At 50.3% G+C, this 27,079-nt stretch overlaps 1 protein-coding gene across 5 annotated transcripts in view; it reads right to left on the bottom strand.

Moving 5' to 3' along the window:
- The window catches only part of TNR (tenascin R), an 81,601-nt gene that overhangs the window by 17,994 nt on the left and 36,528 nt on the right, over window positions 1-27,079 (bottom strand). The window contains exons 2-11 of one of the 5 annotated variants that reach the window (XM_052801808.1): window positions 16,077-16,403; window positions 15,848-15,941; window positions 12,557-13,033; window positions 11,853-12,116; window positions 10,928-11,043; window positions 8,228-8,378; window positions 5,275-5,544; window positions 3,309-3,494; window positions 387-476; window positions 11-274 (exon numbers count right to left, since the gene is read on the bottom strand). In XM_052801808.1, the coding sequence (XP_052657768.1) occupies window positions 11-274; window positions 387-476; window positions 3,309-3,494; window positions 5,275-5,544; window positions 8,228-8,378; window positions 10,928-11,043; window positions 11,853-12,116; window positions 12,557-13,033; window positions 15,848-15,941; window positions 16,077-16,343 (2,179 nt within the window). In that variant the 5' untranslated portion in view covers window positions 16,344-16,403. Of the gene's footprint in view, window positions 1-10; window positions 275-386; window positions 477-3,308; window positions 3,495-5,274; window positions 5,545-8,227; window positions 8,379-10,927; window positions 11,044-11,852; window positions 12,117-12,556; window positions 13,034-15,847; window positions 16,404-22,592; window positions 22,647-27,079 lie in introns of those variants that run through there. The other 4 variants (XM_052801807.1, XM_052801806.1, XM_052801809.1 and 1 more) reach the window with 4 other exon arrangements.

Genomic DNA, 27,079 nt, shown 5'->3' with positions numbered 1-27,079 from the left:
CTTCCTCTACCTGTGAAGGCATCCACAGTGGCCTCCAGGCTCTGCTGGCGTCCCCTCTCGGCAATGATGGAGATGGTGTACTCCGTCCCGGGCTCCAGCTCCGAGAGGGTGAGCTGTGACTTGTCCCAGGGCACTGTCACTTCGGAGGCCATCCCGGAGGCAGGAGTGAAGGTGACACGGTAGTGGTCAATGGGACCCATGGCTTTGGTCCAGGCCAGTGAGATAGATGTCTCTGTGGAGGCTGTCACCAGGAGGTCCCGGGGGCTGTCAAGCTCTGTGGGAGAGGGTTGGTGCAGACCTTTGTCCCCATCTGTGGACTTTCTCATGGAGACATCTGAGCAGTAGGAGCCAGCTGTGCTTGGAGCACGCAATGGGGCCAAACTTACCGGTTCTGGCATTCATGGTCGCCGGCACGCTCTGCTGGCTGTCCATCACGGCTGAAATCCCAATGCCATACTCTGTTCCCGGCACCAGATCTGCCACGGTGTGCAAAAGACACAAAGGGGCGTGAAAGCCTGGCTGGGTGGCCTCAGGGTACGACCCCCCCACCTCCCACGGCCAGGGACAGGGAGGACCCTCCTGAGCATCCCTGGGGTAAGCAGCCCTCCCACAGGTCAGCAGTTCCTCCGTGCACTGCAGAAGAGCTGAGCCTTTTTAAAAAGCCCTATGGATGCCTTTGGACAGGGAATTTCGATTATTCTAGCTCAGAAATAAGCAATTTTTTAAAGTTGTTGCTGAGGTCTGCTGTAATTGGTGGCATCAAGATAGAAATTGTGTGTTTGTGAGCTGAGATGGGAACGATAAAGTAGCTATATTTGTTTCCAAAGTGATTCAACTTCAAAAATTGTCACAGGACTGCTGTCTCAAAGAGAAATAAATTATGCAGAGTAAATGAAATGCACATTAATTAGGAAAGGTGCAGTCTTTCTGGGAGCCCAATCAAGCGCCGCTCCTTGGGGTGGACGTATCCTATGGTACCTCTCAAGGGACATGGGAATCGAGCTCATCCAGCTCCTTTCATATGCACCTCTTGCTGATCGCTGTTTTATCTCCGTGAGACATCTCCTGCCTCTGCCTGTCACTTCTGCTTGGCTGCTGGCAGCTTTATTCCCCTCATCCCTGCACTTCATGATCTTTCCCATGGGATTAGAGAAAGCCATAAACCCTCCAGCCTGGCCTCACCCTGCCTTGCCCAGGGACAGCATCCCCTGAAGCCACCAAAACCTTCCCTGAGAGGCCAGGAGGGAGGGAAACCCCCATCCCCTGCTCCTCTCCTCTTGCTATGGCACAGTCTCGGTGCTGGGGGGGGGAGATGGACCTCCTTCACCCTTGCCCAATAAGTGTCATAAGTATTCTGGAAAGGAGGAGAAGAGCCTGGGAGAAAGGCGGAGGAGAAGGAAGAAATGAGCAGGAGCATATAAAACGATGCCTTTTCTCTCCCAGCTCTTTTGGGTAGAGCAAAATTACGGATATTTCTGTGCAAATGCTGATTTTGAAGAGAGACATACGGGGCATGGCAAGGCTTGCTGTATTTTTAAGCTTAAATCTTTGATAAGCTCTGCTCAGCGTCATTCCTTACTGCTTTTCCTGCAGGCAAATAAAGGCGGCTGAAGGAATCACTGGTTGCTTTCACACCGTGGATTCCACCACGTCCCAAGTGGCTGGAAATCCACCCCAACGGGCTTTGTACCACGTGCAAAAAAACTTTGGAGCACAGGACTACCACTTGTGTAACAACGGAGCTATGGGAGAGGCTCATGTGCCATTCATACTATGGCTATCCTGGCTTTTTTTTGCCAGCAGAATGTTTTTTGGGGTTATTTTCTGGTATGATTAGATCTTTTTTAAGACATTGTTTGTTTATTACGTAGTACCCTGGGAACTAGAAGCAATGCACTTAGGTGATGATGGAGGCACTATATAAAAATCGCTCACCACTGTCGACTTAAGCCTCTGCATCTCTGGAGCTTGCTCTGGCAGGGTTTCTTGTAGCCCTGCCTGAGTCTGGGAGAGACTTGGCAGCTTTTTTTATTTTTATTGAGAAAAACAAGAGCTTTCAGGCTGCCATGTCCTCCAAGGCAAGCTCAGGCTCTGCCATGGGTGTCATCACAGTTTGGGTCACTGGGGTAGTGTTACACCTTTGCCCCAAGGAGGGAGATTTGGCCCATTTTTAATGCTCCTTCTCACCTTGAAAGGCAGTAAAAGTCCTAGAGGAAAGCTAGCAGGTGACCAGCACTGGGTCCCCGATCTCATCCTGCTTCTCCATGCATGTCCTCATCACGAACGCAGCGCAAACTATCCCTAACATTTTTCTTTTTTTCTGCGTACCACATTTTTCAAGCTAACTGCTCTAATTGCTTTCCTGCCCTCCAGCCTTTCTTGTGACTCGGTGCCGCTGTGCCTGTAACTTCGCATTCGACTTTCCCACTGAACTTACTCCTATAGTTCCATGTGGCAGAGATGCCTGAACCCTCTTTGGGGAGGTCTCAGGTGGGCAAAGAGAGTCAATGTGGAACAACCTGGTGTCCTGCCATACTGAAGAGCTTCAAGCTGAATGAGTGATCTTTTTTGTAAGTGTGTAAGTCTTTTCTTTGCTCAAAAAAATGCCACTGGACCTGCAAATCTGGCAGGCAAGGAGTTGTAGTTGAAAAAAAGGAAACCAGATCTCACATGGTGCTTTGCTGTGTTGCTGCAAAAGGTGTTTGGGACTTTCCTGGCAGTGGGAGGTGGGTAGTGTTTCCAGCTCCCGGTGGCACCCCCCTGTGCTGGCCTGAATAATATACCGCTTGAAGGACTTGCTCAAAAATAGCATCCCTGGATTTGTGTCTGCTTTGTGCCTGATTTGGAAAAAGGCAATGAACTCGGGCAGCCTGTCTCCCCATCACTGCCTACAGGGCATTGGTGCCTGCAGCTCTTTCCCAGCAAGGAAAAAAAAGAAGGGTGAAATAATATTTTCCTCTAGATCAGCCTAAAAAGGCTTCCTCTCCCCATTTCTCACTTTGCTCCTTGCCAGCTCTATTTGGCACCTGGACAGACCCTTGCTGGAGGTGTATTGCTTGGATGTACATTGCTTGGAGGTGCATCACTCAGCTTGTGGATAAGCAGCGCCCAAATCCAGACCCACAGAGGGGAAAACGAGCTTCATTCCAAGGAAAACCTTCTCTCTGGTAACTAGTAAACTCCAAAACAGCCTTAAATATGTGCCAGCATAAGGGCAACTGAGCATTGGTGCTGATTTGGGCTCTCCATTACCCTACCTGCTTGAGAGGAGGAGGAGGGGGAGGAAGGGTGTGTGGGTGCACACATACCTGCGAGGGTGGCCCGGGTGGTGGGACCGGTGTCGCGTGGCACCAGGACTTCGTGGTAGTGCTCCCCGGCCAGGGTGCTGTAGACCACCCTGTAGCTGTGCGCCTCGGCCTCGCTGTTGTCCCAGGCGAGCTCAAGGCTGGCGGGTGTCCGTGAGCCCACCCGCAGGTTCTTGGGGGCATCGATCTCTGTGCAACACAAGGGAGAGAGGCACCGTCTCACTGCTGGGCACCAGGAATGCACCTGGTAGCCTTGGCATGGCTAAACAGCAGTGGAGGGGTACCCGGGTGTGATGTCCATGGAGTCCCATGTGCCTTCCCTCCTCCCCGGGGCACGTCCCCGCAGAAAGGGCTGGGGCATCAGCTCTCACCTCCTGCTCAGCACAGACTGGGAGATGCCACCCACGAGACCGATGCAAGTGCTGGGGCATTCACAGCATCCCTCAGTAAGTTGCTTCGGGAGCTAATTGCATGTTATTTAAAAAGAAAAGTGTTTTCCCCTTGTATTAGAGTAAGGGAAACTGAGGCAGCGTGCATAAGAGAAAAAGGGCACTGTAGCAGTCATGCATTGGCCTGAACTGCTCTTAGAAGAACCTTGAGCATCTTTACAGGCTCATTCACACTCAGACATTGCCCAAAGCATTTGTTTATTAGTGCTGCTAAGGCTGTGTGCTGAATCTGCTCTGGTTTGCACAATAAACCTCTCCGGTGAGCGACGGGCTGGTGCTGGGCAGGGGCTGGGCACCAGCAGACAGGGGGTAATTACTGCTCCTTGATGGATCTGAGTTTAGAGGGGGGATTTTTTATGTTGCCTTTTAGAAATAAAGCAAGGAAGGCCAATGCAGCAAATCAGTCGGGGTGAACATCTTGTCCGAAATATTTATCTATAGAGATATATACACACACAATTCACACACCGCAGTTATTATAGTAGGAGCCTAGTATCCACCAATAATGTACATGACAAGTAATTTATATACCATAAACCAGCACTGAAATATGAGCTCTACCTCCTCCTTTATGGCACGGTAAATTAAACCTGTTAGCTATCTGCAGGCTTAACATTAATTAAAGTTTTACCGACCAGTTAGGGTATTCAGAGAAGATATAAAATAAGATAACCACGTTTCTGACTGGGCTGCTTTCAGCCACTCGACTGCTGATTCCTCAGGCAAGGCATCTGCCTTGGGTCTTCGTGCTGAATGGGAGAAAGCATCGCCTTGAATTCAGACCTGTGCTTGCTGTTTTGGTGCTTTTGAGAATTGCACATTGATCTATGGGTGCTATTAAGGGTGTAAACTGCTGGGTTTTAAAGTTTTAGCCATGGGCTCAAGCTAAGCTATGGGTCTGAATGGACACTGAAGCTGGTGGGGACATGTGTCCCAGGCAGCAGGTTCAGTCTTGATGCTGCAGCAGGATGTGGCCAAGGTGGGATTTGCTCAGGGGTTGTCATCTAAATGTGGGGTTTTGAGTCATCTGCCTGGTCGCTGGCATCTGGGATCACCTGGGCTGCCCTGGGGACCGTGCGAGCATTCCTGTGGGGCACAAGGCATGAAGAAGACCTGTTATACTGGAGGTTTAGGGACTAAACAGAAACATAGGCACTAGTGGAGGGGGGATCACAGGGTGGTTTTAGGGTGTGTGTGTTAGGGTGAGCCTTGCTCTGCACTGGGACTGTGACGGGATGCGAGGCACCTGCATTCAGGTGTCTCCATTCAGACCTGTGTCTTAATCATCATGTTTTCATTGCACTGCTTCCGCCCAGTACAAGCCCAGCTCACTTGTGCCAGGGAGAAACCAGGTACCACTAAATTCCAGATGCAAAACCCCCTCAATTTGGCTCTGGATATGCAAAACCCCATGCTCTTTGCAGGACAGCCCTTCTGCAGATTGCAGCAAGCCATCTGCCCATGCTTGCTCGAGGCTTAAAAATTTCATGCCAGTTCTCCTAGCAAAGCCAGCTAGCTACCTGTGGTGAACTGGGTGAGGGCTGGCCGGCTCTCGTTGGCACCCCGGAGGGCGCTGACAGCGAGGTGGTAGCGGGCGCCGGGGCGCAGGGCCTGCAGGGAGTACTGGCTGAGGGGGGGCTGCAGGCGGAAGGTGGTCCTCCCACCCTCCCCGTCCGCCAGCCCGTACTTCAGCAGAATGGCGTCCACCTTGGCGCGCGGCGGTGTCCACTCCACGAAGGCTACTGTGTCGGAGACGTCCCGCACCAGGATCTGTGTTGGGCCATCGATGACTGCGGAGGAGGGGGGGAAACAGGCACCTGTTATTTTGGGAGAGTTGGGTGGGGAAAGGTGGCAGCTTTGGGGACACCAAACTTCAGGGATGCTTCAACCCGACCTTCAGAGTAGCCTGAATTAGCAGTTGGGGACAAGGCAAAGAGGTGGCATGGGCAAGAGATGTGACCCCCTGCCCGAAGGTACTCAGGGCATTTGGTCCTGGTGGGTTCCCAGTCCCTTGTCCCAATCTCCTGGCTCTTTCCTGAGCCCTCTCCACTTCACCAATGTCTCTCCCGAGCTGTGGACACCAGAGCAGGACCCAGCAGCTCTCCCATCAATGCCCATTATAATGCATCTCATGCCCTTCTCTCAAGCTGGTTATCGGCAACAATTCCTCCCCAGCTTTTTCAGGTGGCATCTCCCAGGATAAAACCTCCTATGTCTAACTGCAGTCCACTTTCTTTGCTCCTAGATAACTGCTCGTACTTCAAGATGCATTGAAAAACATACAGTATTCCTTTGTGCCCAGCTCTTTGAGCCATTCAAACTGCTTTTATCGATGATCTCCTTCCACTCAATTTACTCTTTTCTAAGCCTTCCCATCGCTGGCAAAATTTATCAGCAACAATATTATGTCTTTTGAAAGGCGTTGACAATGTGTTAAATAATGTGGGGCCAAGGACTGATCCAAGCATTGAGAACTGAGGAATGTCTCTAAAAATGTTCCTGCTTCAGTGCCAGCTCCTGGTTTGTCATTAAGCTGAGGGATCAGCTCATAAAGCTGTTGATGTCTTATCAGTGGGGAGAGAGGAGAAAATGCAACTGCTCTGGCAAGTCTTCATAACTAGCTGGGTGTGGGGCTATGGCGGGTGTCCATCAAACCCTCTCAGAAAAAGGGGTTTTAACTAAATTCATACCGGGGATCTACTGGGAGACCATTTTGGACATTTCTGCTTTCTTTTGCAGAGAATCAGGCCCTTCCCTCCTCCGGATCCACCAACATTCGACCTCTGGAAATCATGGGCTCAAGTCCGGGTGATGGGTGCTTTGAATCCAGTAGGACCTAACCGCTGCACGGATGGATGGACGGGCCAGGCCTGGCCATTGCTCCTGTGCCATGGCAGCGCTGATGCACGGAGCCTGCTTGGCAGTCCATTTTATCACTTACATGATCACAAGGTGGGTGAAAAAACCCACGCTGGTTCTGTAATTCAGGCTATACTGCATGCAAATACATCTAATATACAGTATATATTAGAAAATGACACTATACAATAAAGATGTGCTAAATGCTGCACCCCAGGGTGGGAAGTTCTGGGGAACACGTGTGTGGGCAGGGGTAGAAAGGACCAGGGAGGGTTAGAAAAAGACGTGTGGAATTGGGACCAGTAGGGTGAGGTCTGGGGGTAAAACAGCAACAGAGAAGGGAGGACAGCTGGGAAGCATGGTGTTTAGGTAGGAGCTGGGTGTCCAGCTTGGCCAGGACCAGGTCATGCTTATCCAGACCCTGAATCTCCAACTACCTCATGTTGTCCAGTCATCCAAGTGATGCTGGGGAGCATCAAGTTCTAGTTAGCTGTGCAGCATGAAACCATGCCTTTGGTCCTCGATCCCGGCACAAGGTGTTGAGGCAGAATGAGGATGATGGGGGCAGAGCTACGGGGGTGCTGCAGAGGAAGGCAGACACACCAACATGGGGACGCCTTCGTGGAGCGGAGAGCTGGAAGCCCACCCCTCCATCTGTGCTCCCCTGCAAAGGTCAACCACTGAGTTTGAAGTACCAGCCTCTCTTTTTACTTTTTGCTGACTTCCTAGGGAAAATAAGACTTGGGCTTGACCAGGAGATGTCTCTGTTAAGCTACATCGAGCTGAGCATGGAGGCAGAGCGGGAGGAGAGGACTGTGCCAAGGAAGCTCAGACCTGCAGCAAGCTGCTGCTGGTGGAGGGACCCTCCCTTCACTTTCACCATTGCCTCAAATTAGCAGCCTGGAGAGAGCATCACCTCGATATAACCCTCTGGCAGCTATTTAAATGCTGTTTCCGTTTGCAACAGCTTGGATGGAGGTAGATGTCTGCCTGGCTGCCAAGGCAGACTGCAGCAGATCTGGTGTGGAGAGCCTCTTCTCCCCCGTGAGCTCTGCCCATTGCCACGTCTCCTTCAGCGAGGAGAAGACCCAGTTGAATTTCCTCTAGCCTATGGGATGGACCAGTGATCAGCCAAATAAATTGGTTAGGAAGGGATGTGCTGTTGCTCCTGGCTCCCTGCCCTGCTGCCTGATTTGCCTGAATTGGTGGGAGTAGAGGGCATTTAGTGGCACAAAAGCAGGTGGGAGTTTTAATCTGTTATATATGAGTAGGCAATACATTTATAGAGATATTTCTTGGGGGCGTCCAGCCTCCAAAATGTGAGATTAGTGGAGGAGAGGAATTCATCGAGCTATATAAGAAAAGTGGCCCTGAACCTTCACTCCTAACCCCATTAACCTCACCACAGTTTCTGCGCCCTCAGTAATTCAGGAGGGAGAGGGACAAAATACCTCACGAAGAAGCTGTTGCTGCGATGCACCTGTAGCTTGAGCAGTTGGCTAGTGCTAGTTTTATCCCTGCCCATGCAGTGCCAGGCTGCTTTCGCTGATGGGACCTTATTTTGGGGACCAAGCCCTGGGCACTGCCGTGCTGCCCAGGGTCAGGCTCACTCACGGGTTGAGATGCTGTCGGAGGTGGGAGGGCTCCTGGCTTGTTCCTTCAGGGCCACCACAGTGACGGTGTACTCTTCCCCTGGCTTCAGCCCCGTCTGGTTGAAGGTGGTGACGGTGCTGGGGAGCTGGGCGATCACACCGCCCTCGTTATTCTGCCGGGGAGTGGAAATAAGCATTAAAAAAATGAACGAAAAAGGTGTTTTGGGGGGACTGATGCATGGCGAGGAGGTGCTCCCCACATTGCATCCTTCCACACCCAGCCCTGCATCCCCAAATTGCATCCTCACCCTGACATATCCCACCATGGAGGTGCAGAAACCCAGGGTGAAGTCACCCACCAAGCGTGGAGCACCCCCATTGCTGGGCTGAGAAATCCTCCCCCATCCCTTCTCCGCCCCCCCCCCCCAACTTCTGTATTTTGCCATCTGTGTGTCTGCTGTTCTCTAGAAGAGAAAAAATAATAAAACCAAAGCCTGGGCTGGACTCCTTTTCCCTGCTATTCAGGTGCCAGGAGCCTTCTGTTGTTCATATATAAGTATGAAACTGTAAGGTCTTTATTTTTCCATCCCCTGCTTTTTAAGTATCTTTATTAAACTCATTATACTTTGCGGTTTTGCTCTAAAAAACTGTAAGGCTTTCAGCAACTGCAAATGTCACCTTTCCTGCCAGTGTTTGGACAAAGGATCTTTTCTTGCTGCTGTCTTCACTAATAACACGCTAAACAAATCTTTGCACATAGCTCTCAATTCATATTCATCTCTTTTCTCATTAAACAGGAAATCTTCCATTTTAGCCATAAATTGCCATCTTACCTTTCCTAATTTCCTTTTCTAAATCTGTCTGCACTTCATCTTCCCCCCGCCCCCATCCCCTGTGCACGCAGCAGATGGGCAATCCCTGCCTGACCCGACTTTCAGGGGGCAAGAGCATCGCAGGGACCGCAGAAGGAGGATTGCTCTGCGGGAGAGTGCGAGCATCCTCACGGGGACGCTGAGGACCAAATTAGCATCCTTTCACCCAGTTTTTGGGAAGATGGAGCTCGATTTTGCTCGTAGAGGTTATTTGTGATGCTGCTGTTCTAACTGTTGTTTTTAGCCTCTGGGACTAGGGTTTGGTTTTATTTGGGGTGTGGCAATGGTTTAGCATTTGCCCAAGCGAGTGTTGCTTCCAGGCAGTGAAAGAGACAGCACCCTCTGCCTTATTTTAGGAGAAAAGCTGGTGATGGAGACTTGAGAGAGTTCAATTTCAGCAGCTGACGGGCAGGAGCATGACTGTGCCTTTAGGGCGCAGGACCACGCGCTTGACCGATGGATGCAAGAACTTCAAACCCTGCGAGCTACATCCCTTCCCCACCCCAAAAGCATGCATACAGGAACAGCCATCCTTTTGCACCTTATCTCTTCCTTTGAATTCTGAAATGTTTCCACGTGGTTTTAAGTTTTAAGCTTAAAAAATGGAAAGGAGGACCAACGGTTTGTATTTTTGGGCTGGCTTGAGAAAAAACTATCGTTGATTACCCTGCAGGGAGAATTTTGTTTCTATCCCATCAATTCCTCTCCCTAAAATGGATATATCTGCATGTATCTGTTTCAGGGGGATGCTGTTAAGCTTAATTCCCGAGTATCAGTGAAATGTTTGAAAGAGAGCTATTTTTTGCTACCAAAAGCTCTTCCCTGACATAGCCTTATTTTTTTGGCTTTTATCCCAACGGTGAATGAAAATTATCCTGGTGTTTATACCTGCAGTACCTGAACTTTGACTTCCGACACAATTTGCATGTGGATGTACCCAAAATTGCACCCAGATCCTTGTAGCCTTTTTGGAAATGAGGGAATGAGTTATCTAAAGCAATCGGGCCCTTTCTTCATGCTGTATAATGATACATTACAGCTAAGAGCATTTAAAACTTTGGGGCCAAGTTCTGCAGTTCTCCGCTGCCCAGAGCTGCCTTTGACTCCAGCGAGGGTTTTGTACAAGTGAAAATGTCATAATTGAGCCCTTAATCAGCATTTCTTTTACTGCTGGGGCTTGAATGCTCTTGTAAAGAGGCTCCATATACAATTGAAGCTATACTAATGGCTAAATGGTATAGAAATTATGAATATAGATGAAATACTTGATGTACAATTTTTGTTGCTGCGCATAGAAAATATGCGATATTTAGGGCAACATTTTCATCCTTTCATCTTTTCTGGCACCACTTCTACCTGTTCATCACTGTGATTAAAATTCTGTGGCAGGAATTAGCTGTGCGTGTGACTCAGGAATGCTGAAGGTTGTTGTCTGAGAGCCGGTGGCTGCTCGGTTTGATCCAGGCTGCTTTGGGTAGCTTAGCGTGCACAGAGCAGGGGCGAGGAAGAGGAGGAAGGGTCATGGCGAAGGAGATGGAAGGGAAAAAGAGGGGGTGACAGCAAGAGGCAGCAAGGCTGGAAGGTTTATTTATTTCTATGCTTGTCTCTTGATTTTATTGGGGAATTTCTTTGAGGACACATATGTCTTGACACCAAAGACTACTGCGGAAATGCAAGCTGGCAATTGGAGGTTGAGGTGTTTGGGGTTGTCTGATGTGAAGCACACAAATTGCAAACAGATGTTGGGTTTTTTGGAGGGGGGTAATTGGAAGCTAATTTAGCATCCGCTCACTCGGTGTTTTTAGGGTGACTGGGTGTACCCCGCAATGCCATGCATGTGGCGGCGGTACCTTGGGGATGAAGCTGATCTCCCAGCCGTCGAAGGGGAAGGAGAAGGGCTCCCACTGCACCTCCACCGTTGTCTCTGTGATGGTCTTGAACTTCAGCCCCTGTGGTGTGGCGAGGTCTGGAAGGGAGCAGGGGATGATGAGCAGAGTGGGACGGGTGTGCGGGTGCTGCCGGTCCCCACCCTGCTCCCTGTGGCTGTTTTGTTATCTGGGCAATGAAAATGGGGAACCTTGTGGTAGCTGTTAGCAGAGTCTCTTTGTCCCCTCTCTGGGTTGGAGGGAGAAGAGGAAAGTGCATGGGCTGGCGGACACCAAAGCATCCCACTGCATTACTGTGCAAACAGAGTGAGAGATGGGGTTGCAAAAGAGGTGTCTGCATAGTTTATGTTTTCCCCTGCCCTCTGTATCTTTAGTTTCTGAGGATCCTTTCTGGAGGTTGCCATTACAGCTTGATACTCCCGTTTTCATCTGTGCATCACAGTCCTGGTCAGGACTACATATCTCCTGATGCGCAGCAGCATTCCCTGTTGCTGCACTATCACCCACGTCGTGGGGATTCATTATGGGGAATCCGTCCAGGAGTGGGAGGAGAACCTGTGACTTCTGTGATATATCGCAATATTTTCTATGAGGAAAAAGGTGTAATATTTTGGGCCATATTCTGGGGTCTTCAATCAAACATTGAAAGTTTATTCAGTTTTTAGTCATTCGAGTTTTCATCCAGACTGAGTCTTTCTGCAAAGGGCAGACACATTTCCCCCTTTCCTATATCCCCATACAGATATAAATGAGGATAAAAATATGCCCAATATTTGTTTTGAAGGCTCAGTTTTCTGCTGCTAGAAGGTTTTTATGGAAAATGTGAGCCAGCTTGAGCATCACCTCTAGTTATCCAGGTACCAAGCAACAAGTGCAGTAGGATACTTACTGGTCATCACTTTGGAGGTAACAGGGATGCTCAAGACATTGCTGATGACTGCGTAGACGCTGACATTGTAGGCAACGCCGGGCTCCAGCTCTGCGATGCTGATGCTGCTCCAGTCCCCGGGCACCCGCTGCTGGAGCTGGGTGCCCCCTGGCCCCACTGGCTGGTATGAGACGACGTACTCGGTGGCTGCCCCGGGGCTGTCCCACGTCAGCTCGATGGAGCTGTCGCTGATCCCTGTCACTCGCAGGTTTTCAGGAGGAGCCACTGATAGAAAAGGCAGAGGTAAGGAGAGTGTCAGGGTGTGTGTGGCTTATCCTCCCACCCGTCCGTGGGGAAGGGTGCATGGGTCTGCTGGTGGGACATGGGCATGGGCTTTGGGCTGGGGGTTATGTGTTATCTGTGGTTGGTATTAACTGCTATAGCAAGGCAAAAGCTCAGGAGAGCCTGACTTCAGCTGCTCTTGCACCAAGGGTTTACCACCAATGTTGGGATGAACCTTGCTGGCATTTTGCTTGCCTCCCGAACTTTTGGCCATGGTGTCTTTGGGGACAGGGAGGCAGTCAAACTGCAGGGCTTGAGTAGATCATATGTGACATGCTCTGCCAGGTATGGGTTTCTCCCAGGCTTCTTGGTGCTCCTATGGGGTTCTGGGCACCCTTGCTCATACATTAGGATCTGGGTCTCCCCACGCATGCCCCCACTACCTGCCGAGCAGTCCTGCCCTTCGTAGCCTTCCTCGCAGATGCAGAGACCATCCTGGCAGACCCCACGGCCGCTGCAGGTGTTGGGGCAGTGCAGCCACCCGCAGTCCTCCCCGACGTAGCCCTCCCGGCAGATGCACGTGCCGTTAGCGCAGTGGCCCTTCCCCGAGCAGTCGTGGGGGCACCGCAGCTGGGAGCAATCCTCCCCGGTGAAACCCTCCTCACAGACACACTCGCCATCCACGCAGAGCCCGCGGGAGCCACAGCCGGCGGGGCAGCGGAGCTGGGAGCAGTCCTCGCCCCCATAGTCGTTGTCGCAGATGCACTGGCCCTCCAGGCAGACGCCACGGCTGGAGCAGCCCCGAGGGCAGCGGGGCTCAGAGCAGTTGCTGCCCGCCCAGCCCTCCATGCACACGCAGCTGCACGACTCCAGGCTGAAGTTCCCATGGCCGCTGCACTGTGGGGTGTAGTCCAGCTGCCCTGCAAGGATGCAGGACCGAGGGTCAGAGCCCACTGGGTGGGAGGTGGAAAAAGGTCAGCGTTGGTCCCAGGTCAGCCCATCGATGGGCTGTGGGGAAGGGGAGCAACATGTGGGGAAAGCAGGGGATGGTCCTCCCTCTGGTTGAGCATGCCCAGCTCTGGGGAGCCTGTGGCTTTAGGGCTGGCAGGGGCAGAATTGGTGATATGGACTCATGGTGGGGTTTGGGTGGAACTCCAGGAGTTTGTCTGTCCCCTTGGGAGCGCTGGCCTCCATAGCTATGGGTGCCATCAGCCTTGTTGGGTTATAAGTTCTCCCTTTGGTTTCTCTGCAGCTCAGCACTCAGTAGATGGGAATGTCCCTAGACCTCTTGCTGGGAAAAAGCCCTCTCTGGCCAAGCCCACTGCACCAGCCATGACTCCTGTTGTTTCCTTTCCGCCCACTGTTCCTTTTTATAGGTGAGAAATCCCAGTCTGCTCACTCTCTCTCCTACAAGAAGCAGGTATGTACCCAAAGACATCATCTTCATCCTTATACTGGTGAGTTTGATTAAGATGAAGCTGTTGGCTTTGCACAAAGTATCAGGGGTTTGGGTGTGCTGGGATTGTGGGAAAGCGGGGAAAGCACATGATCACCACCTCTAATGTCTCCCCTTTACCTGGCAGCCTTGCACAGGATGCTCTAGGGCAAGGAAGGATGCACGGGGATGAAGGCACTGGTCACTCTGACATTGCCAATGCTCCCCTGTTTTGCCCCGTAACATGGACCCATTGCTCCAGCTCGGGGTTTAGCCCAGCCAGGCTAATTTTTCCTTGCTAATTTTTAGTGCTTTCCTTCTTCGAGTGAACCAGGGAAGAACAGAAACCCTTTCTGTGCTTCCTCCAACCCTTGGGAAACCTCTGCACCATGAAGACCCCAAGCTGCAGGACTTTGTGTCCCCCAACTAAGTTTTCCATCCTAGCTGAGATGTCTGAGCAGCTCTTCCTATGGGACGTGCAGTAGATGCTCATGTAAAAGGGGTTCAGTTACATGCTGTGCCAGCCAGACCTGTTTGGGTTACTTTGTGGGATGCTTCCCATCTAAACTGCGAGTACTGGGAATGACGATCAGGATCTCTTCAGATCTCAGCCTCTAGTTAAGTTATCAAAAGATGAGAGAAGCTGCTTGTAAGTGTGCTGGAAGAGAGCAGCTTTCCTTGGGGAAATGCCTCGGGTGGTGGGGTAGGGATCCTGATCTCCTTTGCAGTGCAGTGAATTGAAAGCAACTCTGGTAAAAATAAAAGAAACTACTCCAGTTTTAGTTCAGCACGTCTGCGATCGGAGTGGAGACTCCACCAAGTGATGAATGTTTAATGGGACCATCTGCGTATGTTGCAAGTAACCCAAATAGGCCCATCAGAGTTTTAAATTAATTCCTTTAAAACAGGTTTTTCCCATTGCATTTCCTATGTGATTTTAACCCTTGCTTTGCACACAGTGGTGCCACGTATGTGTGTTTTCCATTTTGTCTTAATTATTAACGCACTGCAGGGGAATGTGGGCTGACCCTGCGGCTGGAAATGCACTAACTACCACCAGTGGCACTGGAGACGTCAGCCCAAGCCACCCCACTGCGTGTACCATCCTGGTTTCTCCCTCCCCGACCCACGCACCTTTGGTCCAACTCTGTTGACCTGAGTGTGGGTTGCACCCATTTCATTTTAATGTGTCCTACACATAGAGGAGTTGGGGGTACCACCAGAAAAATCACACTAATACCTGCAAAACTTAAAAACAGGCAGTGGGCACTGGGGGGAAAAGGGTTGCTTTTAACTTTTCTTCCTCCCTGTTGTTGTTCTTGGCCTGAAAAGCAGTTTTCCCCTAGAAAAAAATGCCCTGCGTGGCTCTCCTTTCTTGGTGGCTTTGTCCCACAAGGAGCCCTCATGCGTCGGCACCCTGAGCAGGGCTGGGCTGTGCAAAGGATGGATGCCCTTTGGGATAGCCCCTCTTGTCAACCTCCCTGAGACGTCAAGAAAACCAACAGTATGCTGGGTCCTGTGCTATCGAAATGCAGCCTCTAGCCCAAACCTCTCCTAACCCATCTCATTTCAACTGCATGCTGCTTCCCTGGCTCTGAGGAACAGCCGTGGTGAAACAAGGGGCTGTCGTTGATGGCGTAAGCCTAATACGGGCTCTCAGAGAGCTTCACAAATCACACATATTTTTATTCAGATGAAGTATCCTGTTGATGGTTTTGTGCCTTTGCAGAAAGGCAAAACCATCTTTGTTGATGGTTTTGTTTGCATCTTTCATGGCAACAAGTTATTCCCTGTATTTTTTATTCTTTTTTTTAAACTCAGCTTTTCATATGCATTTACTCCTCCTACAGAGAAGATGAAGGGGTTTATTGCTGGCTCCCACAGTGCTGCCTTCAGCCCAGGGACAACTTAGGAGAGCAGCAGCTATGTCTCTCCTCCCTGTCCCACCAGCGGTGGCAGATCTCTAACAGATTTGGAAGGACTGCAGGGTTGGGAGATCACCCTGCTCACCCCTTACCAGTGGTAATTTTATCTGTAATGGGGCTTTAGCTCTGGCCATTACAGGGTTTCTGCAGCGAGTGGGGTGTGGGGACTCAAGTGACCAAATCCCTCCCGGGAGTTTTCCTGCCTTGGAAGACCTAAGCCGAGCTTTTCCCCTAAAGCCACAGCCACATCACAGGTGAATATAGGTTTTCCTCTGTTGCCACTCTGAGTGGCATCACCAGTTTTGTATTTATTTCTCCTGCCTTTCGCTTGAGCCCTCAGTCCCCAGCAAGAGCTAACAGGATGGCATTACTACCTGTGGCTGCATTTTCCTGGCAGCAATTGGAGTTGCATTGGTCCCGGAGCATGGAGACCTCCCTCTCCAGCATCTCAATCCTGCTCAGCAGCTCCTGCAGGGACGGAAGGGAGGTGGAGCACTTGCAGGCCTGCTTGGGCAAGTTTATCCTGTGGGTGAAGGTGACCTGGCTCTCGCTGTCGGAGGTCTGCTCCGTGTACTCTGCCAGCCGGTCGTCTTCTGAACTCACCTCCTCGGCTGAAGACTTGAACATGGATGAGCAGCAGCTGTCCACAGGGATGTTGATGTTGTAGATGTGGTGGAAGACCATGGGCTGCTCTTTGATGGGTGGGCTGCAGTTGGCAAGGCCACCCTCCTCATCCACTGCTGGCCTCTCGGCCAGCTCTGTTGTCACCTCCAGCCGGCACTCAAAAGGCTTGAGGACAGCTCCCAGCAGAAGCAAGTTGAAGCTGATGAGTATGTTTCTCAGGACTGGGTTTTCACTGTCAGTCCCCATTTTCTTGGAAGAGGGAAGAGCCTTCTAAGCCAGCCTTGGTCAGCCAAGCGCGCGGAGGACCTGGGGACACAGAAGAAAAAGAGCATGGTTGGTGTTAGCCCTGAAACTGTGCTCAGCATAGAGAGGCAGGTCCTTCTGGGCAAAGTCGTCCAGAGAGATGTGGGGCCAACTCGACGCACACACAGTCCTGCTGGCTTTGGTGGAGCCTCAGTCAACACTGAGTGGAGGCCATGGCTGGTGGGGAGACCTTGCCATAGCCCTTGAACAGTGACAGAGGCAGATTCTTGTTGCTATTTTTCTTTTTTTTTTAAGGAAACAGTTATTCTGGTAGAAACAAAGCACTGAATACCCATGTTTTCAGCAGAAACACCGGCTTTCAGTGCCACATCAGTACAGTGTGTAGGGTCCAAAGGGTTAACACATGGGTGATGGTGATGGTTGTCTCCCATGCCCCAGGAGCTGCACCTGGGGTTGCTAGGCTTCCTCCAGTAGCTATAGGAATAGCAGCCTTGATGTTAAACACCATTAAATTACACCATGCAGGCTCCAGCTTGTTCAGGTCAACGCTCTGAGCAGACAAATCCCTCCCATTAAAGTAGCTTCACCCCCTGCCCGTGCTCTGGATTACACGTAAACCTTGCCTTGATTTGGAACAACACAACTTCTCGTTCCGGTATTGATCGTGAGCCCCTGGGTGGTAATCCAGCCTCCGAGGACCACATTTATCGCCAGCCTAAAATCACCAATGCCAGCCCAGTTGCGCTGAGGATGGCTTCACCCCCATTACTCTTGTCGGGGCTGTTGTCTGCTGACCAATACTTAACTCCAACTAGTTTGCCATGAGGAATCGCCACCTGGTTCATCAGAGGATAGTGCTAATGGGCAGGCGAGGCGGTGTCTACAATGTCATTGCACCCAAAGATACTGTTTGCCTTGTGTTTTCTTTGCAGGAGGTAGTTTACATGCAGGCCAAGTGGGATTGCTGGAGTGTGGCTGCTCAGAGTCCATGTTGTGCTGTGGTTAGAGGCTCTCAGCTGAGCCCTAGCACTGCTTTGGTGTCAGTACAGCTAATTAAAGATTTCCAGCTAATAGCTACAAATGCTTGATTGGATTTCTTGCAGCATTGTAGGAGGGAAAGTAAATCACCATGTTTGCGGCTTGCTACCTGTGTTGGGTTTGTAGGACCTGGAATGACGAACACTGGAGATGTGCTTTGTGGTTCTTTCTACACCAGGAGTGCAAAAGATGCAGCAGGCACATTAAATCTGGTCAACAGGCTCTTTACAGTGCTGGTAAAAAGATGCAAAGAGCTGAGGACCTCCTCACTGCATCACTAGAAACTTTACCAAAGGTCCAAGAAGTTGTGGGGTTTAGGTATTATTCAAAGCCAAGACATGGCTCTTGCAGTGTCCAGCCTTAATTCATAATTAACTTTAATAAAGCTGTATTTAGTAATATTAATAACTCTGTATTTAGACTCTAAGAGGGCTTAGCCATTCATACAGATTCAAAGACTATGAATAAGCATGTGGGACTATGAGGTTTAAGAAGGACTTAAAACCTCAAGGACTTACAACCCCTAAGCACTGGCGTGACCCATTTGGATAGGATCTGCCTTGAAGGGCCACTACGTGGAGAGGCGCAAATTGCCACATCTGCCAGCTTCAACATGGTCCTTCTTCTGGGACATTTGGTGGCAAAAGGAGATGTTACATCAACCTGGTCTGACTCAGCTGCCTATTGCAGTAGCTCTTATACCAGTTCCTATAACTGGGAAATAGAGGTGCAAAGGAGCGGCAGGTTGAGTGTTTCCAACAAGCCGCTTAAAGCCAAATCTCCCAAGCTGCATTTAGTGCAGACCCCGTAGGGTCTGGACTTGGGGTTTCACAGCTGGTCCACACTAGGGCTTGCTGGCCATGGTGAGCATGAGGTGCAGGGTGGTGGGGATGATACCCTGATGGCTTTTGCTGGATGCTTCCAACCTGCTCATGTGGGGTCTTCTTCAAGCCATGGGAGCCCGCCTGGCGGAGTGGGTGTGATACTCCAGTGGTTTCATTTTGCTTTTTTTTTCGCGGGCTGGGGGGGGGGGGGTAGAAGATGGTGGCACGATGCTCATCTGTCATCCACAGCTGAGCTGTGCTTGGGGCCACTCACTGCACCTGACTTTGCCGGTATCTCCCCGTGCCATAATCTTGAGCAGATTACTTCCCTTCCTTACTTCTAATGACTCTCCTACTCTGGAACTCCTCTCCAGTTCCCTGGGGAATGGCTGTGCCTCCCCCGTCCCCTGCTGCTGAATGAAAATATTTGTTTACTGGTTTATCTCCTACAATACCACGCTACCTCAGAAAATACCACTATTGAGCTGCCCCACAGCATTTCCAGGGTTATTATCCCATATTACTGCAATGTTTCTGCTGCACTTTTCTTCTCAGCTCCCTGCTTAATGCCTGCTCCTCATGAGCAGGCACCTGGGACTCCTTTGGTAGGCTCTCTTTTTTTTCCTGGCTTTAGAAAAAGCAAGAAAAATGGAAATAACTCCGTGGTGGGGTGGTCTCCTCCTCACCCTTGGTTTCCCTGGTGGCTCTGGCCATGGTTGCAGCAGACAGAAAGAAGGAGGGCACTGGAGATGACAACGGGAAGGAATGAGAGGGGTGGGATTGATGCTTCATAAGTGACAATTTGGGGCTGCACTCTCAGATCCTGACCCCCCCAAATCCTCCTCTGCCTTCTGGGCTCTCCAGCAGCTCCTGGGTGGTCCTGGCTGACCCACAGAGAGACTTCTTGTCCCTGCGTAATGGGGCAGCCGTGACAGGGGAAGGCACAGGGACTAATTAGCACCGGCTGCCTTTGACTTGTCGGCGTTTGAGGCTAACTATCAGCTCCTTGGCCTCTCGCTCGGTTTTTTTTTGTGTGTGCTTGGAGTGGAAGTAATTGTGGCTATGAGCCAGCTGCTCCGAGCCAGGCCAGAGCTTCAAAGCAAGCCTCCTTGCAGGATTACAGGAGCAGCTTAGACACGGGGAAATGAAATCCTCCCCCTTCCCGTTTGTCAGATCCAGCCTGGCTCAACAGAGATGCCAGAGCCTGTTTATGAGCACAAGTGGAGCCAAGGGATGGGGGGAGAAGGGCTCCAGGTGGATGCAGAGATGAGGGAGCGGGAGATGGGCTGGTGGATAAAGCGGGGCAAACAGATGCACGGTGGAGATTGCTCACTAATGACAGCGAGCAGGTTGGGTAGTTAACAACCCTCTAACCCATAGACCGAAAGCCATTCATTTGCTGCTAGAAACCGCCAGGCTCATTGATCTGAATCTCTTTATCGGTATATTCATCACAGCAGACACCGGTGGGATGCTGCCCAGCTCTCATTTCTGAGTGGCAAGTCACGGCATCCCCCTCCAGCCCTGCTCAATGCGGCGGCCTTGGGCAGGGGTTGATGCTGTGGGGGTGGTGGTGTCCCTGTGGCATGATGCTAAGGGAGCTTTCTCTTTCTCATTATTATTAGAAACAGGATCATGGAACGAAAAAAAAGAAAGAAAAACTAATCCTGCATCGATTAGGTGCTGGGTCAGGCTTAATGCCGCTGTTCGGGCTCTTTGCTGTGAAATGGTGAAAAGTCAGCCCAGTTCGGGCTGTCCATGGCTCAAACCAGGCTGAATCCATGGGGTTCTGAAGGGCAGGAGGATGCTCCTTGGTGTCCTCCAATGCACAGCAGACCATCTGAGCCATACAGCCCTATTAATCCTTGACTTCTTCCTGGAGGCTTGGGCTGACAGCTCTGAAGCCTTGCCAAATTTGTGGGTGCATTCCCAGGGTCTGTCATCTCCATTACTTAGCTGGTCCTGCTTTGTCTCCTGCTCCTCCTGTCAATGATTTTGTTTTCTCTAAAGGACCCCATCACTGTGAGCTCAGCCAGGGTGGGTTAGTGCAGGGATTTTGCTGGCAGAGCTCCAGGGCTATGTGCACAGTCTGACAGCTCAAGGCTTGTCTACCAGGGAAGAGAAGTTGCATTAACTGCTTTGGGTCCCTTGTCCTCCTGTCCTCCCAGCACTTCCCAGCCCAGCTAACACTGCCCATGGGAAGTGATAGAACCATTAGAAACCATTGACTGAGTGAACAGATCCAGGACTATATATTTTTTCTTTCTCCCTGTATGAGGAAAAAGAAGCAAATTTCTGTGGTTGTTTCACGCATAGAATTAGTTGCATTAGGGCAAATTTATCTGGGGTGCATTTTAGTCTTTTTTTTTAATTTTGCCTTCATTGTCACCAAGTTCAGATAAAACTCCAAGCTGGTGGCTTTGGTCCCTCCATCCCTGGAGGTGGCCTTGGAAAACCTCCCAGCGGGGGCAGCGAAGGCAGTTTTGAGCCCAGCACTTTCCCAGCATCTGACAGCAATGTCTTCTCCTTTGCTTTCCACTGAGCTGGGGCAATGCCTCTCCATCCACTCACACCCAGGACAGGACAGTTTATCTCCAGTTGCCTCTGGCACAGCACAAGCTTGGGGCTGCTGTTTTATTTTACCAGAGCTGGTTTCCCCTAGTTTGCTTTGCTTTTTTTTTTTTTTTTCCCTACAGTCCTCCAGAAACATGGGTGTTTGAATTAAAGTTCAAATTAAAGAGTTATTAAAGTTAATTATGAAGTTTGGCAGGCACTGAGCTCTTGGCTCCAAACCATTTCAACTTTGGGGAGCCGTGAAAGAATCAATCTGCTGCAATTTCTGTGTGGTGCTCAATAAAAAATACACACAATATAAAACTGAGAAAAATATTTGAGGGCTTTTGCCAAACATATACCACAGCAGAGCGCTCTCTTTCCCTCCTGACTGGCCTCTCTCCATCCAGGATTTGTGTCTTATGGGCCAACGAAGGAAGAAATAGAAAAACCCAATTAAATCCACAGTGCATCTACCCTAATTATATATTTTCAGCTATTTTTACATTTTGCTGATGGGCTGTATCTGTGTGAGCAGCTTGGTGCTGGGAATGCAAAAGGGAACCTGTGTGTGGTGACGCTTGGAACAGCTGCACTAAGGAAGTCATTAATCGTGTGGCAGTGGTTTTTGGGGGGGGCAGCATCACCCAGAAATGCAGCGTCATGTACCCCAGCAGCATCTGCAGCCCCTTTTTTAGTGCTTAGCAATAGGAACATAGCAAATGCAAACTGTGCCTCAGGGGCTGCTGCGGGACGGGAGCAGGGACATCAGATCTGCACAACAGGGATGATGCCAGCAGTTTTATCTCCAGCATTTTGCTGGAGATAATTTAATATTTGGATGGTCCAACAATATTTCTATTTTCATGCTAGTTTTGGTGAATTGCTTTTGTTAACCTCCCCCCTCCAGTGCTGCCTGGAAAGATGCTTGAAAAATGAAAGCATTTGTTTCTCCAGCCAGATATTGTGTATTAAAATGTTTTTGAAGTCACTAAAGATGTGAAAATGAAGTGAATGTTTTGTTTTGGGTGAAAAACATTTTAATCTACTGAGAGCACATAGAGATATATGTGTATGTATACATATTTATATGCATTTATTGCATGCTCTTTTCCTGAACGCTGGATAAACCACAAACCCCTGCTTTTTGGTGCAGATGGCAAACTGGAAAATCAGATCTATCTGGAGTTCAGACTGGCACTCATACTTAAAGCTGACCAACAAACCATCAAGAAACGGAGTTTGCTGCCTGCTTCCTCGGCACGGCAGGAGCAGGCAGATATTAGCTAACACCCAGCTGTCCCTGAGCCGTGTCAGGGCTGGCTGATTGGAGCTGTGATGTATTCCCTGCCGGAGCTCAGCTGGCAGAAGCCAGACCGCCGCGACGGATTTACTCCTGGCTGCTGCTAATAGTGGGAGTGAGCCTGGGGCATGGCCGTGCGCAAAGCAGGCAGGAAGCCTCCAAGTGTATTATTTGGGCTTTTGTGTCGAGAAGTGCGTTGGAGGTTTCCCAAAAGCCAAAAACCACCCTGCTGGATGGTTTTCAAGGCTCCCAAAACCGCCCTGGGGACACCGAAGCACTCAGTGCAGATGGTGCCTGCTCCATGCTACAGTGAGATACAGCCTGTGCAGCTTTCCTCCTGCTTGCTGGGCTCATAAGGAAGGAAAGTCAGCTACGTGGTGCCCCTGATCAGCTTCCCAGCCATGCATTTTCCATTCCAATGTGACCACACAGCTGGGAAACCGAGGTGGATTGAAAGCTCTGAAGCCCAATCTGGTTTTTCTTAGACCTCCCAAAAGAGGCAGCAGTACTCACTGGTTTAGAGCAACCCATCGCTCCCGTGCATCAGCGTTGTTATTGGCTGTATGTGGAAATCGCTCCTGGGTGCCACGGTCCTCCAGCCATGGCAGATGAGGATGCGTGCACAGGAAGGTGCACAACTTGCTTTTGCTTTGCTTCGTGATCTGGTGAGAAACTCTTGTGATTTGCTGGAAAGCACTTGCGTTGCATCCACTGCTAACCAAGAAATAGTGGAAATAATTGGGTCAGCTCCTCAGCAGCTTGAAAATGCTGCAAATTTGGTGTTGCAAGGCTGATTTGCAGATGTAGAGATGCAGCATGTCCCGCAGACCTGATTCCCTCCTGCAGCTTTCTTGGGGGGAAGAGCACTGGCTGCCAGTTATTCCTAACCTACTGATGTATAATTTGTCTGTTTAAAAAGATTTTCATTGCATTAGTTCCCTGGGCTTTGTGGCAGAGCGAAGGTTCTTGCTACACGCAAGCAAAGTCCTCTCCCTGATCAACTCCTTCTGCACTCTCTGCCTAATTGCAATCCTTTTCTCCCCTCTAAACACAGACTGTTGCAGGCTTTAGGGGGAATAAAAGGAGTTGGAAAGCTTAGAGGAGCCAACCGTCAAATCTCCCCATAACACTGGTTAGTTGAAGGCCAGACCCTGCGGACTTATAGGGCCGGAGCTGAGGACCAACGCCAATACCTGCACCACACCAGAAAAACCCGACCGAGTCATTTCACGCCACCACCATGCAGCACTAAGAGAGGGAACAATCTTCGCCCTGCTGACTAATTACATATTTAAGGATGAAATACTTTGATGCTTTTACCAGTGTTCCCTAACTATATGTGAAGGAAGAAATCTATCGTTCCCCCAGCTGACTGAAAATGCTGCCAGCTTAATAATCCAGGCACTCCTCTGTGATTGCAGCCTACGTTGTATTTTGCTTTCATTACATATTCTTTCATTGAATTGCCATGGCATATATTAATATAGCCTCTATAAGCTCCCACAGGAAAGCAGGCAGTGGCTTAGTGCAAAGTTTCGGGGGGAATCTCCTTTCATTTTCCCATTAACAGGTAAAGCCTGGATCTGGTGTGTCTGACTTCACATCGTCTCGTTTAACTGGTGCCTCCCGCCCGCTCTCCTGCGAAGCCCGGGGAGTCACCAGAGTAAGTCTCATTTTTGCAAGGGTGCTGGCTCTAATCTGAGCCCATCCCAGCATTCTACTGAGCAAACTGTGGTGTCAACTTTCTTCATTTATATGTATTTCCAGGCAGCAGCAGGTACGTTATCAGCTCCCCCTTCAATGTGACTGCGCTCAACCATGTGCCATGTAAAAGGCTTGCTCCATGCAAAATTCACTTGTGTGACCAGTTTGCAAAGGTGGGCACCTAACTTTGCAATGAAAGCCAAGGTGGATGCCTAATTTTGTAATGAAAGCTGTTAGCAGTGGGCTTGGGCAGTGGCCTGAACGCTGCCCGTACCTCTTCGCTGCAACCAGCCCCAGTGCTCTGTGGGCAATGCTGAGATGCAGGTGCAGGGTGCAAGCCCATGGTGCAGCACATCACGGCTCATGGTTAAACACTTTACTCCATCCTCTAATGCCAATAAAAAGACCCATGGTGCCCAGTGTCCTGCAGGAGGGTGACCCGCTCCCTTCTGGGTCCATATGTGACACCCTGGTCCGGAGGTGCCTGAACTTCCAGCTCATAATGGGAGTTGCTGGCTGCTAAAACTGAGCTCTTCCTTACCTACTTCCGAGGCTGGACATGTGATTTGAGTTGTGGCAGGTGAGTATTTGGTAGCCTGGCCCTTTGAGCACTAAGATTTGATGTCTGTTGGAGTTGGCCTTGGCTGCCCCGCTGCTGGGACAACCCCATCCCTCAGGACTCCCTGCCCATGAAAGGTCATCACATCCTGCACTTCACACCATATATTTATTCACACTCAGTTATGAAATAAATCCCCCCTCAGTGGGCCTGTATGTTGCAGAAGGGTTTGTTTTATCCTTATGCAGTGTCTCCTGGAGTTAAAGCAGTTTTACTGGGGAGAGGCTGGGATGGCTCCTGCTGCTCTCCCCTCCATTACCATTTGCCCATAATGATGCTCCTGGGGGCATCGCTCCTGCCCCATGCCTGGGGAGAAATTAAATTTCTAAAGAAAGATCTTGGGACTGGGCCAGGTCTTTCTAAGATGCTACCCTTCAGTGCTAAAGCTGTGCACCGTGTTTCTGAGCCCAATGACGGCCGCTCTGCCTGCCCCGGCGGCTCCCGGAGCTCCGCCGAAGATGCTTGGAAGCTGTAAAGGAGGAATTAACCGTAATTATGGAGCATCGCAGGGCATAAAGACCCTCTAAATCCTCTTTAATTATGTGGTAGCACTTAATTACATGGCAACTGGAATGTAAGCGCAAAAATAAATATGATTTCAGTTTTATCTTCAGCAGGGGCACTGGTAATTAATTTTGGAGGGTAATGTAGGACCCAGCTGAATGCGGGCATGGTGTGGACTCTGCATGTACAGTACTGCAGGGGTGCTGCCACCCAGGACGGTCAAACCTCCCTTCTTTTTCCTCTCCAACAGCCACGGCTTTGCCACCCCTTCCCACTCCCCCCTCAGTGGCATCCCTCCTTCTGTCCATCCATGCATAGGCAGAGACTTGCAGATGTCAGGGTAAGGCAGAACCAGGCGGTGGGGTACCCGCTCATCCTCCAGCATGGAGAAAACCAGGCATGAGAACCTCCATGCTTAATTCATCCCACCTCAATTATGCTGTGAACCCACAGCCTGTAATGTAACCAGCCGGCAGGATTCAGATTGCTCTCAGCCATGGGCACAAGGGTTTTTTTTTTTTTCCCGTTTGCTCCCAGCACTCAGCTTGGGTGCTGGCAGCAAGTCCTTGTGCATGTGTAGCTGATGCTTGGCTGTCACGTTGCATTAGAGTCTACCCGGACCTCCTCAGGGCTTAGCTGAAGCAGATGCAAACGACCCAGGTTGGGATGTTCCGTCGCCAGAACACCACCACCCATTACCCCTGGTGCAGATTGAGCGTACAGCTTAATGAAGATGAAGGAGATTGTGACGAAGTGCAAAGTCATGCTGAAGAACTTGGATGTGCTGCAACCTCCATCACCCTGTATAATCACCATGTGCCTCCAGCGCGACCATGTTTAAATGGATAACAGCACTGTGGACCAGGAGAGGAAAATCCCTGCTATTATCATGGCTTTCCCCCCATAATTAGGGGATTGTGGCATATTTCCGCAGGAACCTTGAGCAGGAGCACCCAGGAACTTGGTTTGCTTTCAGTAAAATCAAAACCACCTGCTAAAGTCAAATGAACACAGTTTTTTTAACTTGCTTTTTGGTTTGCCTAGTCATTTATACCCTGACCCAAAGCTGGGGGAATGGAAAAGAAACATTCATCTGGTGCATTTTTGCATTCGTTTTCCCCCTGCACATGTATTTTTACACTGCAGAGATGAAGCAGATCTGATGCGACCAGGGTCGTGCATGCTGTGGCTTTCCCCCACCTGCTTTATAACCCCCATACCAGAAAAAATTCAGATTTTCCTTCCTTTTTAATATATTGCTCAAACTAAACTGTGTGTTACGGCTGATTTAGACGCATATGCAACCTGGCTGGTAGCAGCAGGGATCGCGCTGTTTGAACCCTCCAATAATTGATATTTTCTACTCGCCTCCCCATTGTAATTTCCCCCTGAATATTCAGAGCAGCAGCAGATACTTTTGCTATACATTTGGGGCTGGAGCAAAGCTGCTGCAGTGGAGCTGGCTGTTGCTAGAGGGTGGTTTTGCTTGGGCAAAGCTTGTCCCAGGTCCCTTTTGGGGACCTGCAGGGTCTCCTCAGGAGGAGAACAGTCTTGTGGCAGAGACCACAAGAAGCCTGCAAATGTTTTCTGTCATCTTCCATTGAAAAGACAGCCGAAGAGAGCATGAGCAAGCTGAAGCAGACAAGTGAATTGTAGTCCTGCTGCAGAGACTTCATTTGATAAATAATGTATATAGAGTTTGCAGTAATAACTGCTTTTTTCTGACCCAGGCAGCTGGGCTGGGTTTGACACATCCTGGATGTATTCCTCCTTCCAGGCAGTGAATGGGATGACAGGCACTCGCTCCTGTGGTGGGGAAGGCAGGGCAGGCAGTGACAGGCTCTGTTGTGTCAGATATGTTAATCTGGGGCTTTTCTTACTTTTGACGAGCCACGCATGTGTGTGTATAGAGAGGAGGCGGTGTTTCCAGGCATTGCAGGAGGAAAGAGATGCGCTGGGGCACAGTGTTTAGGAAACCTCCCGAGGTTAATGCGTGCCAAGAACATACGGCCAAGAAGAGACGTATAGTCCTGGGTACCAGCTGCCCCAACACCAGGATGCTGCACCCTGACCTGCCCACTAGCCCCGGTCCAGCCTGATGCTGGAGATGTGGCTTCCCCATCCCAGGACCATGTCCCTCATCCCTCCCCTGAAAAGATGGTGGTGGTGGGGG

The sequence above is a fragment of the Harpia harpyja genome, chromosome 11, assembly GCF_026419915.1.
Source record: "Harpia harpyja isolate bHarHar1 chromosome 11, bHarHar1 primary haplotype, whole genome shotgun sequence".
Lineage (NCBI taxonomy): Eukaryota > Metazoa > Chordata > Aves > Accipitriformes > Accipitridae > Harpia > Harpia harpyja.
Note: the sequence above shows the minus strand (reverse complement) of the source record. Positions and strands in the feature narration are given on the sequence as shown.